Genomic DNA, 14,047 nt, shown 5'->3' on the forward strand with positions numbered 1-14,047 from the left:
AAGATGTTGCTATGCTTTGGATAAGCATCCCCCAGAGGCCCATGTGAAAAGGCTTGGTCACCAGCCTATGGCACTGTTGGGAAGTGGTGAAAAATTTAAGAGGTAGAACCTAGTGAGAGGAAGTGAAGGTATGTAGGGATACCATTGACAAGGACAGTGTGACTCACCCCTTTGTTTCCCAGCCACCACCAGGAAGTGAGCAGTCCCCCTGCCATGTGCTCCTGCCAACACAGGCCCAAACAACAGGACCCAGTGAACACAGAATGAAACCTCTGAAACCATGAGCGAATATAATACTTAGTAAGTTGATTACCTCAGATATTTTGTCACAGTGAAAGAAAGCTGACTAACACAGAGGCTCAGTCAATTATCAGTAATATTGTTTAAAAAAATGATGTAGCGTTTAAGAATGACTATCCATAAAACAATGCTGAATTTTTCTTCATCTGGTAGGCAGTAGTATAAATAAAAATAATGATACGCATAAATTAAATAATAAAGGTTTTTTATTTTTGAAATATTTTTATTTGTAATTTTGAATTTTAGACTAAAGAATATTATTATGATTTTCAATGCACTTTTTGAGTCTTACTATTTGAATGTCATAGCTGAAAACCGTAAGACAAAGAGATGTAGGCTGAATTTTTCTGACTGTTATAGACTACTTGGGTCCTTAAAAATGATTTGTAAATTTATAAACTCTTTTCACAATATATACTTCTGCTAACATAACTGAGTATTACAGTTTCATGTCATCCCTCCATTTCTAAGTTAGATTTTGTAAGTTCAGCTGGGAACTGGTGGCTCATACTTGTCCTAACTACTCAGGAGGCAGAGATCAAGAGGACCGCAGTTCAAACCCAGCCTGGGTAAATAGTTCACAAGACCCTATCTCAAAGAAACCCATCACAAAGAAGGGCTGGTGGAATGGCTCAAGGTGTAGGCCCTAGTTCAAACCCCAGTACCAAAAAAGAAAAGATTTCATAGGTTCAGGAAACATTATATATTACTGAAGGTATATTTGAAAATCTTACTTTAAGATGTTGTTCTTTTCCAAACAACGATGAGTGTATACCCACGTGCTGGAAAAGAGATGGTTTATACTGGACTCGTGTTTCATGATTTCGTTGCACACAGTTTCTCTGGGGAAAAAGACAAACAATAATCTTCTGTAAAGGCTCAAAATATTCCTTTTTACTGAATTTCCTGATTGCAATTTTTTTATTATTTTTGCACCAGCCATAATTTTCCTCTCCTTTCTTTGAATTCTACTAACTTAAATGAAATTTTAAGTATTTTTTACTCTATCCATTTATGTCAGACTATATAATTCTGCATTTTTCTTCCTGCATTCCTTGATTAATTCTGTATTGAACTATATCCTTCTAAATCATTTCTTAAATAATAGAGGTATATGATTAAACTACTGAGTCTATATTACATTTATTGGAAAAGAATTTGGATTGTCTTCATAAAAATAAAAATAAGGAAGATGGCCTGAGGCAACACTCTTTTTAAAAAACAAACAACATTTGAAATGATTATGATCACTACTGGGGAATTATTTTACATACTTTATATGACATAAATTCAGAAAAAAGAATCCCAAGTTGAGCTACAAAAGCACTTTTAGAGTAGCAGGACAATTTAGATGCATTTCCATCTACCACTGGCAGGTAGCGAAATTTATTTAGGGACCATTTTTATAACTGTAAAATAGCTTAATGATCTAGTGGCAAGTGAACTTGAAGCTAAATTAACATCAAATAAAAGTGAGGAGTTAAAACTCAACTGACATGATAGTATTTGCTAAGCTGATAGTGAAATCCCAGTGTGAGAATACTGTCACATTCTGGCTGTTGATAAAGCCAAGATGCACCCCGCAGAACAGAAGATAGTCTTCACAGTAGCATGACTGTCCAAGTCCTTTGCCTATTTTTTAATTGGGTCATTTGTTTAACGATTGTTGGGGTTTGAGTATTTTATATCCATTGTGACCATAGCTCTTTCGTTGTATACAGGGTTTAGCAATCTCTTCGCCTAGTCTGTGGTATCTTTTCATCTTTTAGCAGTGTATCTTTTTCAGTACAAAACCTTTTCACTTTGATGAGGTCCTGCTTCCTTTCTATTCCTAGTTGGCTGGGAGTTTTTAATCATGAAGAAGTTGAATTTTGTCAAATGAGGTTTCTGCCTTCATTGATAGTAACATGTCATGTTTCTTCCTTAGAATCTTAAATCCATGGAGCTTATGGTATGGTTTTCATATATTAAACCAGTCACATAGTCATAAGATAAACACCAACTGGTATAATGTATTATTCTTTCTATATATTTCTGGATTCAATTCACTGTTCTTTGGTTGAAGGTTTTTTTGTGGCTGGATTAATGAGGAATATTTGTCCTCAGTTTTCTTTTCTTTCTTTCTTTTTTTTTTTTTTGTGGTTTTGTTTGTTTTGTTGTGGTTTTGTGAGACAGAGTCTCACTATGTAGCCCAGACTGCTTTGAATTCACAAATCTCCTGTCTCAGCTTTCCAAGTACTGGAATCTTGGTTTCCTTTTTTTATACTGTCCTTGTCTGGTTTTCAAATCAGAGTGATACTGGCCTCATAAAATGGGTTTCCTGTTCTATCCTATTTTCTAAGAGATATATAACTGACATTATTTCTTCAAGTGTTTAGAAAGAATTTACCTTTGAAGTCATCCATATCTAGAAATTTCTTTCTTAGGTTTTTATTAATTCAATTATATGATTATCAGCTTGCCTATTTCATCTTGGATGAGTTTTGATAGATAGTTTGTGATTCTTTGATGAATGGTCTGTTTCATTTATAAGTTTATGAATTTATGTACATATAACTGTTTGAAATATTCCTTTGTTATCCTTTTAAGGTCTATGAAGTATGTCAGTATATTCCCTCTGTCATTTTAATATCGGTAACGGTGTCCTCTTTTTAAATGTTAGTCCTGTCAGCAATTTATTAGTGTCATTGCTTTTCAAAGAAGTAGCTTTTGATTTCATTGAGTTTCTCCAGGGATTTCATGCTTTAAATTTTATCATTTTCTGCTTTTATCATTATTATTTTTTCCTTCTACTTACTTTGAGTTAATTTTGTTCTGGTTTTCTACTTTATTAGTGTAGAAGCTGAGATTATTAATGTGAGATCTTTCTTCTCCTTTAAGATTTAAATTTAATGCTCTAAAACAGTTGTTGGAGGCACTGGGGTTTGAATTTGGCCTCACACAAATTCAACAGACAGGCAACTGCTCTACCACTTGAGTCATATCCCAGGCTTTTTTCTTTTATTATTATTATTTTTATTTCTAGAATTGTTATTATCATTTTGCTTTAGTTATTTTTTAGGTAGGGTCTTATGTTTTAGCCTGGGGACAGCTTTGCCACATGAACCTCCTACCTACAGTCTCTCACATAGCTGGGATTACAGATATAAAATACCATGCCTGGCTTATTTGTGGAGATAGGGATGTCACTTTTTACCCAGGTTGGCTTGAAATTGTGATCCTCCCAAACTCTGCCTCCCAAGTAGCTGGGATTACAGGCCTGAGCCACCACACCAGGCTAATACTATAAATACCTATGTAGTGCCTTAGCTGCATCTGTGGATGTTGACACACTGTGCTTTCTCGCAGTTCAGCATTTCTGCATTTCCTTTGAGGTTTCCTCTTTCACTCAGGATTTCTGGAAAATGTGTGGTTCCATATTCAAGTTACCTTTCTGCTATTGATCTCTTATTTAAGTATACTGTGGTCAGGGAACATATATCTTATTATTTCAATTTAACTTTGTTAACTTTTTTCTTTTATGATCCAAGACACAACTATTTTGGTGACACTTCTATGGGCATTTTATAAGAATGTATTTTCAATTGCTGTGGGTGTAAGTGGTTTTTAGACATCAATTAATTCCAGCTGGTGCATGTTATTATTCAGTTCTTTTATTTTTGCTTATTTTCCCTACTAGTGTTGTGGATTACTGAGCGAGAGGAGTTGAAGTCTCCAACCATAATGTTAGATGAGTCCATTTATCCTTTCTGCTCTGTCTGCTTCTGTTTCATGTATTTTGAGACACTGTTGACAGATGCATATACTTTTAGGATTGCTATGCTTCTGGCAAAACCATTTTATCAGCATATAATATCTTTTGTGATCCCTGTTTTGTTTTTGTGGTTCTGAAGGTCACTTTGAGTTTAATAGAGGCACCACTACAAATTTCCTTTGATTACTGTTTGCATGGTTTGTCTTTTTCTCATCTATTTCTTTTAATCTATACTTTATAGTAGAACTGAATATAGATACCATAGTGGTACCATTTTAACAGATCCATCCTGATGATCTCTTAGTTGCTATATTTTGACCATTTATATTTAATGTAAATATTAGGATGATTGAATTTATATCCACCATTATCTTTTGTTCTCTCTATCTTTTGTCCCTGTGTTTACATTTCTCACTGTGTTTTGGTCCTCTCATTACTTCATCTAATATATGGAAATGTCAGTAAAATTTAGGATATTAGAAGTTTGAAAATTTAATGCACTCATCAGAGTTTTTAGGTAATTTTTAGGTAATACATTAGACAGTATTTTCTTAAAACATTTCACATTTTTAAGGTAAAGAAATACTCACAAGATTTTCTCCTTTTCCACACATTTTTACCAGAAAAATGTCTTCCAGGAGCAAATCTATGGGTTTATCTTTGTAGAACATCAAAAAAAAGCGTACAAAGTCAGGTATGTCTTCAGATCTAAATAGTTTTCCTGTGGAGAAAAAGTAAATTAATGTAAATAACTCACAGATAGTTGTCCATTCCATTACCATGAGAAAAGAGCAAAATGATCATAACTTAAATACATCTTATTCCTTAGAAATAAGATTGGAAGATGACAAAGTAAAGCACTATATCTGCTTAGGTATTCATTACAGTTACCAGTTCTGAAGGGGAAAGTGTGTAAGCAAGTTTAGAGCAGCCAATATTCTCAGAAAATCAACTTTTTGATACCTAATGCAAATTGATTAAGTCAAGTGATAAATAAATAAAATGGAGAGTTAAGAGCTCTAATCTCCTACTTAACTTTGTAAGCTATGATCTTTTATCTGACAGTTGTATCACTTAATCAATCTATGAAATAGTTACCATCAGTGGGTAATTTTAATTTAAAAATGTGTTATTTCAATATTGGAGGTTGCATGATAAGAATGCTATATTAATGACTCTTAAAGACTTACTATATTTTCAGAATATGATTCCATTAAATCCAATTACTTTTTTCTAATACACTGAATCTTTCATTTTCAAATGCAGGTGAAGGGAAATAATTCAGTTAAATGTTCACTTCAAAGTCAATAATGTAAAATATCTCCAGTTATTAAACATGACAGTAGGCTGGAGTCATGTTGCATTTTCCCTGGGACCTTGGATCTCTGTGGATCAGTTGAGCAAGTGTACACTTGTATTTTAGCATGTGCACTCATTTACATGGTAACCAAAGCTAGTGACTGAGTGGTGGAAATAGTTGATTCATTTCCTTATCTGCTGTCAGCTTACTGTAAATTTCTACTTAGCAAGTGTGTATTTTTGGTAAATGGTAACTAACAGAGGTGCTGTTGTGATAACAAAAAGCAAAGTCTTTGTAAAGTTAAGCCTACATCAGACTTTGGAGACACATATATAAGGGATCCTTGTTCAGCATACTTTTGTGATGATTAGGATATAAATATTCTCTATGCCTCTTGCACTTGACTTTGCTGAGAAAAACAAATTCCTGGAGAATTTTAAATTCCCAGAGTAATGCTGCAATGAGATTACTTCCTCTCTGAGCCTCTCGTCAGGTAAACATTTACTCATAATTCTTACTTTAACCAAGGCTGAGGAAAAACATTTGAGGTCTTAAATTGTGTCAGAAAGTGGCCAAGTAGAACATACGGACCTCACTAGCAATCAGAGAGAAGTTTATACCTCTCAGATTGTCCAAAAAAAAAGAAAAAGAAAAAGAAAAAAGATGAAACCAATTGTTGACAAGCATAAGAGGAAGATGAACTCAAATGAGAGCCCAGGTGATTGGCAAAGCATTGGCAGTACCATAAACCAGCTGTATTTGTCCTCAGTGACCCCTCTGCAGGGGACATATCTGCCATTTCATTTTCTTTATGGCAGCAGAAAATTGGCAATAATGAAAGCTGGTCACTCAGAATAAATAAGTCAAAGGAATTATTATGCAGGATGTTAGCAGTAGTAAGAAACATAAGCTGAGCAAACATAAAGCAACATATTGAGAGTTTAAGATCTACTTTTAGCAATAAAAATATAAGGAACAGAAATAGGTTTATCATAATCCCAGCTACTCAGGAGGCAGCAATTTAGAAGACTGTGGTTTGAGAACAGCCTGGGAAAAAGTGTGGAAGATCCCCATCTCAACAAACAAGCTTGGTGTGACAGTACATGCCTGAAATCCCAGTGAGGCAAGGGGCATAAATTGGAAGACTGAGGCTGGCTCTGGGCAAAAAGCATGAGCTCCTAGTTGAAAAAAATAACTAAAAATAAAGAGGACTGAAGGTATGGCTCAAGGGCCTGAGTTCAAACCCCAGTAACACCAAAAAAAAAAGAAAGAAAGAAAGAAAGAAAAGCTTATTGTATTACAATTTATGAAAATTTAAAACAGGTAAACATGAGAAACACTAACTATTTTACACATACACATGAATACTTATATTTTGAACACTGCTGCACAAGTTCTCTACCACTTGAGTTACACCCCCAGCCTATATTTTGACCATATTAGAGTGAAAACCTCTTAGGAGGAAGGAGAAAATGAGAGGCAGGAGAGGAGTTTCAGACATGTAAAATAAGAGCAACTGCAGGAGTCACTAAGGTCAACTGCTGTGACATGGGGAGCACAGCAACTCACCTGGCCTCCCGGAGGCTCAAAGGAAAAAAGAGAAAGAGGACAGAAGGCCAAAAAGTCCATAGAAGACTTGCATCAAGGAAGAATCACACTACAGGCATGGTGTTAGGAACGTTTTATGACCGGTACAAATCATACCCTATTTCTATATTTATTAAGAATGGCGGCCTTGACATACTGGACACTGTAGAGACTTTAGGGTCCAATATCCCTGAGATAAAATTCCTATAAACCGAGCTACATTTCCCCACCCTCAGTGTTCTACACTCTGATGTTTTTATATGTGCAGTGTATATTTTTATAACATATATAGGTTGATTTGCTCATTTATAGTGTCTCGCTAGAAAAAAAAATTTTCTTTCGAAAGTATATTACCTGCAATTCAGATACTTGAATCTGACTTTGCTATCAAAATTCCTGTAATCTATGCAGGAACCACAGCATTCCTTTCAATTTAGCAACGACCTCTTTGATAAGTCCTTAAAAAGATTTAAGGATATTGTGCATTAAAAAGCTTGATCCAACAAAATCGATCTATTGCTTACCTATGAATCCAAGCTCTGAAAACTCAACAAAAAACCAGTTCTCTGGAGCAATATTATTTACAAAATATGCCATTTCTGTAAAGTACATCTTTTTAGCTATGATATCATCTTCCAGCTGAAAAGAAAACAAAGCCAAATAAACCCAAAAGGCATCAGTACCCTCAATATTTCTTTTGAGTTAATATTAGCTTGAAACAGAACACTTAAAATAGAATACACTGAAAAAAAACTTTTTATGAGATAATACTTTTATTTTTTAAAAATAAAATCACTAAAGAGATTTCCAGTCAGCCAAGTTTCGTTCTCTGATTCTGAGACTAACAAGACCAAAGAGCATCTTTTTCTTTTCAAAATTCTAAACTGAAACATTCAGCTTAACTCTTCCTAGGGAAGCTCTACTAGCTCCAATCCATTTTCATCCTCACAAGTACTTCAGTTTCTAGTTTAACACTGTCTTAGTCCATTGGGGCTGTTCTAACAAGACACCATAGCTGACTGGCATATGATCAATGACCATTGATTTCTCAGTTCTGGAGTGTTGGAAGTCTGAGGTCCAGGCGCCAGCAGATGTGTGTCTTCACGGATAGCATCCTCTATGGCAAAAGGGCTATCTTAGCTGTCTGGGGACTCTTTGATCGGGGTACAAATCATAATCATGAGGGATCTGACTTCAGGACCTAATCATCTCCCAAAGGTCCCACTTCCTACTGCCATCACTTTGGAGGCTAGGATTTCAACACAGTAACTTGAGGCACAGAGGCACACGTCCAGAGCACAGCAAAACTAACTGGCTTTGTTCCTGAGGTGAGGGCTCACATGTTCTCCCTCCAGCTATTGTGGCTGACAAAGTGGTTCTTGACAGAGAGGTGATCAAAGGGAGCTGGGAGTGCACTCCTACCCATAGCCAGTTGCTACAAAAATGGAGCAAAGGTTTAGACTAGAGAGGTGAGACTGAAAAAGGGCTTTCATTTTGACTTAACATGCATTACAAGTAATCTGTAGACTAAGAGCCCCCTGAATGATTGAGAAAAAATGTGGACATCCTCAGGTATGTTATGGGGAACAAAGCAGATGTGGAATTTCACACTGGAAAGAAAACACTGGATAGATCTTGTGTTTCTATTGTACTGCCAAGCCAAAAACGATTTTTTCCTCTCAATAACAGCAAAGACCTTTTTTTTTAAAATTTGTTCCTTCTTCTTTTTATTTTAAATTTGTTCTCTCCTTTTATTTTATCATTTTTACATTTACTTACATGTGTATACATTGTTTGTTTGTGCCACCTCCCCTCCCAACCCCAACAACAGAACCCGTTCTGACCTCCTCTTCTCTGATTTTGTTGAAGAGAAAACATAAGAAGTAATAAGAAAGACAGTGTTTTCACTAGTTTGAGATAAAGATGTCTATACAGGAAAATTCCTAGTGTTGCTTCCATGCACTTGCATACTGCAACCCACACTGATTCATCTCTACCAGATCTCTTCACTACTTTCTGGTCTCCTTCCCATAGTGGCCTCTGCCAATTTAAGATTACTATATTCACTCCTCTACAGTGAACACATCAACCATATTCAAGTTTTAGGTTTCCTTCCCTTTCCCTATTCCTCCCATGCACTTTCTCCTTTTAGTGTGTGACCCATGGCCAATGATATTACTGCATTTGTTTTGGGTCTATAATACGCATATGAGAGATAACATGTGATTTTTGACTTTCTGAGCCTGGCTTAACTTCACTTAAGATGATGTTCTCCAGTTCTATCCACTTGACAAAGAAAATACCACATTTTCTTAATCCACTTGTTAGTAGTGGGGCATCTTGACTGTTTCCATAACTTGGTTATTGTGAATAGTGCTACAATAAACATGGGTGTGCAGGTGCCTTTGGAATAACCTGAGCCACATTCCTTTGGGTGTATGCCTGGGAGTGATATTGCTGGATCGTATGGCAATCTATGTTGAGTTTTTAAAGAAGCTTCCATATTGTTTTCTAAAGTGGTTGCACCAGCTTACATTCCCACCAGCAGTGTATGAGGGTTCCTTTTTCCCTCACATCCTCACCAACATTTGTTGTTGGTGGTGTTTTTGATGATGGCTATTCTAACAGGGGTGAGGTGGAATCTTAGTGTGGTTTTAATTTGCATTTCCTTTATGGCAAGGGATGGTGAGCATTTTTTCATGTGTTTTTTGGCCATTTGGATTTCTTCCTTAGAAAAAGTTCTGTTTAGTTCAGTTGCCCACTTCTTTATTGATTCACTGATGTTGGGGGAGTTTAGTTTTTTTGAGTTCCCTGTATACTCTGGTTATCTGGTCTGATGTATAGCCAGCAAATATTTTCTCTGTGGGTGGTCTCTTCAGTTTAGAAACCATTTCTTTTGTTGTGCAGAAGCTTTTTAATTTCATGTAGTCCCATTTGTCTATCCTTTCTCTTTGTTGCTGGAGTTCTACTGAGGAATTCTTTGCCTATACCTGTAGGCATAGTATTTTTTTTGGCTTCCACAGTATTCCCTGCTCTTTCCTGTACTAACTTCATAGTTTCAGGTCTGATATTAAGGTCCTTAATCCACTTTGAGTTGATACTAGTACAGGGTGACAGGCATGGATCTACTTTCAGTTTTCTGCAGGCAGATAACCAATTTTCCCAACAATATTTGTTAAAGAGGCTGACTTCTCTATTGTATGTTTTTGGCACCTTTGTCAAAAATAAGGTGGGCATAGATGTATGGATTCATATCTGGATCCTCTATTCTGTTCCACTGGTCTTCAAATCTGTTTTTGTACCAGTACCATGCTGTTTTTATTGCTATGGTCTGTAATATATTTTGAAGTCAGGTATTGTGATACCATAAGGGCATTTATTTGAGATATTTCTGCCTTTTAATATATGCAGTCATGGCTATAAACTTTCCTCTTAGGACTACCTTTTCTGTGGTCCATAGGTTTTGGTGTGTTTTCATCTTCATTAGCTTCTAGGAAACTTTTGATTTCCTCTTAATTGTACTATGACCCACTGATCATTGAGCAATGTGTTGTTCAGTCACCAATTATTTGCATGTTTTCTGCTGTTGCTGAGTTCTAGTTTAAATGCATTGTGATCAGATAGAATACAGGGGGTTATTTCTATTTTCTTATATTTGCTGAGTCTGCTTTGTGTCCTAAGATATGATCTATTTTGGAGAAAGTTCCATGGGTTTCTGAGAAGAATGTATATTGTGTTATTGTCAGATAAAATATTCTGTAGACATCAGTTAGATCCATTTGATTTATGGTGCCATTTAGTTCTAGGACTTCTTTGATTTTTTGTTTGGATGACCTATCTCTTGGTGATAGAGAGGTACTAAAGTATCTCCTGCAGCCACTGTGTTGGAGTTTCCATGTGCTTTTAAGTCCTTTAGTGTATGTTTGGTGAAGTTGGGACTGACATTGGGTACATATAGGTTGATAATTGTTATTTCCTTTTGATCAGTCTCTTGTAAACAGCAGATCTTCCTTTTTAATCCACCTAATAGAAAAGATCTTGAACTTTCTGTAACTTTCTTTATGATATTCTGAAAACTTTGCACAAGTGTACAATGACTGTGTGGTGAGGCACATACTTACCATTGGGAATCTAACACTATATTTGACAATACGCAGTTATTGAGGGGATCCAAATCACAAATGACTGATTTATCTTGACAAATAGTAACGCACCATAGAACTGTGTGACTCACAAGTGTGAGGCAATATATGGTAGTAGTGATAGGCACATACCGTGTCTGACATACAGTAAGTGCTCAAATTACATTTGCTTCTGAGCCAGGCATGGGGTGCATGCCTGTAATTGCAGCACCTGGGAGGCTAAGGCAGGTGGGTCATGAGTTCAAGTCCAGCCTGGGATACTCAGCAAAGCCATGTCTCAAATAAATAAATAAATAAATAACAAAATAAATATTTTTAATCTGTAAAATTGTGGCAGAAATTGCATTATAATTTCTACTTCCCCCATCATTTTAGATTTTTCTTTTCTGTTTGCTTCAGGTAACTATAGTTTTCTTTGCTACAGTGAACCCCACAAGGAGATTAATAGATAACCAATTTTAATCATCCTGTGGGCATTTTAATATAATGACTATTTTATACTTTCTTGGTACATAGTAAGGCAGAGAAACACATTGAGGAAGGAAGGAATTCAAGGAGGGAGGGATTAAATAATAGTTTCATTTAAAATTGCCCATATACCACATTTTTACCTGTAAATAATATATGGCCTTGGGTTGGGCATACAGCATCAAAATACAAAAATCCAATACTTGTTTCATTTGCCACCTAAAGATAAGCAATAAAATCTGTTAATATTTCTCATTATTAGCAAACTTTAGTTTACTAACAGCAAGTGTTAGGCACCTTAAATAAAATTGAGTATGTTTTGATGAAGAAGTTATACTAAAAAGCTTCCCATCTTTACTCAGTAGACAGTGTCTACCATTGCTAAACTAGGATAAACATCATCTACATATCTTATGTTTTGGTTAATTAAATTTTGTTCTGTGTTATAAAGTCACTATTCTTTCTGGTCTTAGATATTGTTCATATGAAAGTTTAAAGAATTGTTATTACAATTTAATACTGAACTGGATCTTAGGCCATGTTTCAAATAAACAAAGAGCAATAGACAATGCAGTTTTTGCCCTTAGGGATCTCATAATGTAGTATGAAAAGACATAAAATTATAAGATTAGAACAATTAGATAATTCCTATATGAGGACATCAACAATAAGGGCTGTCTTATGGTGTGATGGGGCATGTGGAGCAGAAACAGCCAGGGCACTGAATGTGGGTGAAAAACACTGCACAGGCCTGGAGTGTGGAAAGATGGAGTGACCTTAGTGTCAGAACTCAGAGGGCAGACAGAAGAGAGGCCGATGGTGGCCTGGTTGTCAGAGGCCACATCATGAAGGATATTTTACAACATGAATGAAAGAGTCTTCTGGCTGTAGTATGGAGAGTGGATCTGAGGAGATGGGAGGCTGGGCTAGGATTGGGGAAAGCAAATTGATCTCAGGTGAAGGCCTGAGCCAAGTCCCAGCCGGTGAAATGGGGATGAGAGGGAGGATGGCAGAGATAAAGGGCTGAGGGAAATCAAGGTTGGGGTTGACTCCCAGCCTTATGACACTACAAACTGAGCATATTAATGTCTAAATATCGAAATATTTCTAGATTCTGACATGTCATATATAATTTAAAACAAAGGAAAGCTATTATATTCCAAGAGAAGAGACCTTTTTCTGATTTTCTACTTGTCTTCTCTTTATTAAGTTTTGAGGGACCCATAATACATTTCCCATAATACCTACCCCATGCATTCCCAAAAATACATAATCCTTTGTAGGCACACAGAGGTTTTCATTTTTGAGATTACTATCATATTGCATTCTCTTTTCTTCCAAATATGTAATTCATGTTAAATATTACGGTTATAATATTTTATTATATACATTGGGAAGTTTAGGAAACTAACAAAAAGTCTAAATTACCTGCCCAGTATGGCCAACATATAGGGTGGCTGGTACCAGAACCCAGGTGCAATGAATTATAATCCCAGGCTCTCTCACCTCATCATTATTCTTTTCCTGATTACTGTCTATGAACGTGGTGTGCTGGCACATGGTGGGGGTGGGGGAGAGATGGGATGGAGATCCCTGCTATACAGTTTCTGCCCACTTCCACTCCCATTGTTGCTGATGCTCTGTGCCTCTGACACTGGGCAGGGAAGAGGCACAGGGGCAGCTCTTGCAACCAGCAGGAGCTAGGTCCAGCACACCACCAGGTTTGAAATAGTACCTCTCAGGTGCTGGTGTCAAGATTTCAGCAGATCAAATGAGTTATTTAGGGTGCTGTTCTTTAATGTCTCATACCTTTTGATTTTTTCTGAGTTCCCGATCGTTTGGTTGGCAAGTAAAATGTCTGGATAAAAAGAAGAGGGTATTGATATGATCTCCAATGACCCAAATTTCAGTTGCCTTTTGAATCTATAAATGGAAGTAAATGGAAGTTTAGCTGGATATTTAATTTACCAAAATAACATAAATACTTACAAATAAATTCTTTATGCATGTTCATATAATATTTTGATTTGAATTATTTTTTATGTTGGTACATGATATCAGTATCATATAACTACCACTTTTTAGCCAAAATACTTATTTTGTAAAGTAATAATATATCAAATGGCATACCAAAAAATTAAAATATACAATCTAAAATTAATTTCCTCATAAAAAATTGCAAATAACAAGCAATATTGTGAAAAACAGGTCATGCTAAGGGGAGGTCAATGACACAAGTTGTAACCCTACTTATTCATTAAATCATTATTTATTTAAAAAAGAATGTTTTTACAGTTTATACTAAGAGATGTACTCTGACATTCAAGATAATGGAACTGATGGATTATGATAATACAAGAAAGTAAAGTATAAGTTTGAATTTATTAAGAGTTCTACTAAGCAGTCATGCAGCTCCTGAAACCAGACAGCAATGTGGGTTAGTCTAACTCTAATCCACAACCCTTTGGAAGATTATTTGTGCCTTTTAGCATCTAT

The 14,047-nt window shown here is 35.8% G+C and overlaps 1 protein-coding gene across 1 annotated transcript in view; it reads right to left on the reverse strand.

The window, feature by feature from the left end:
* Mgat4d (MGAT4 family member D) overlaps positions 1-14,047 on the reverse strand; it is a 60,279-nt gene that overhangs the window by 12,299 nt on the left and 33,933 nt on the right. The window contains exons 6-10 of the mRNA XM_020171501.2: positions 13,361-13,474; positions 11,695-11,770; positions 7,466-7,580; positions 4,645-4,775; positions 1,035-1,142 (exon numbers count right to left, since the gene is read on the reverse strand). Of these exons, the coding sequence (XP_020027090.1) occupies positions 1,035-1,142; positions 4,645-4,775; positions 7,466-7,580; positions 11,695-11,770; positions 13,361-13,474 (544 nt within the window). The remainder of the gene's footprint in view (positions 1-1,034; positions 1,143-4,644; positions 4,776-7,465; positions 7,581-11,694; positions 11,771-13,360; positions 13,475-14,047) is intronic.

This window comes from Castor canadensis, chromosome 9 (genome assembly GCF_047511655.1).
Source record: "Castor canadensis chromosome 9, mCasCan1.hap1v2, whole genome shotgun sequence".
Classification (NCBI taxonomy): Eukaryota; Metazoa; Chordata; class Mammalia; order Rodentia; family Castoridae; genus Castor; species Castor canadensis.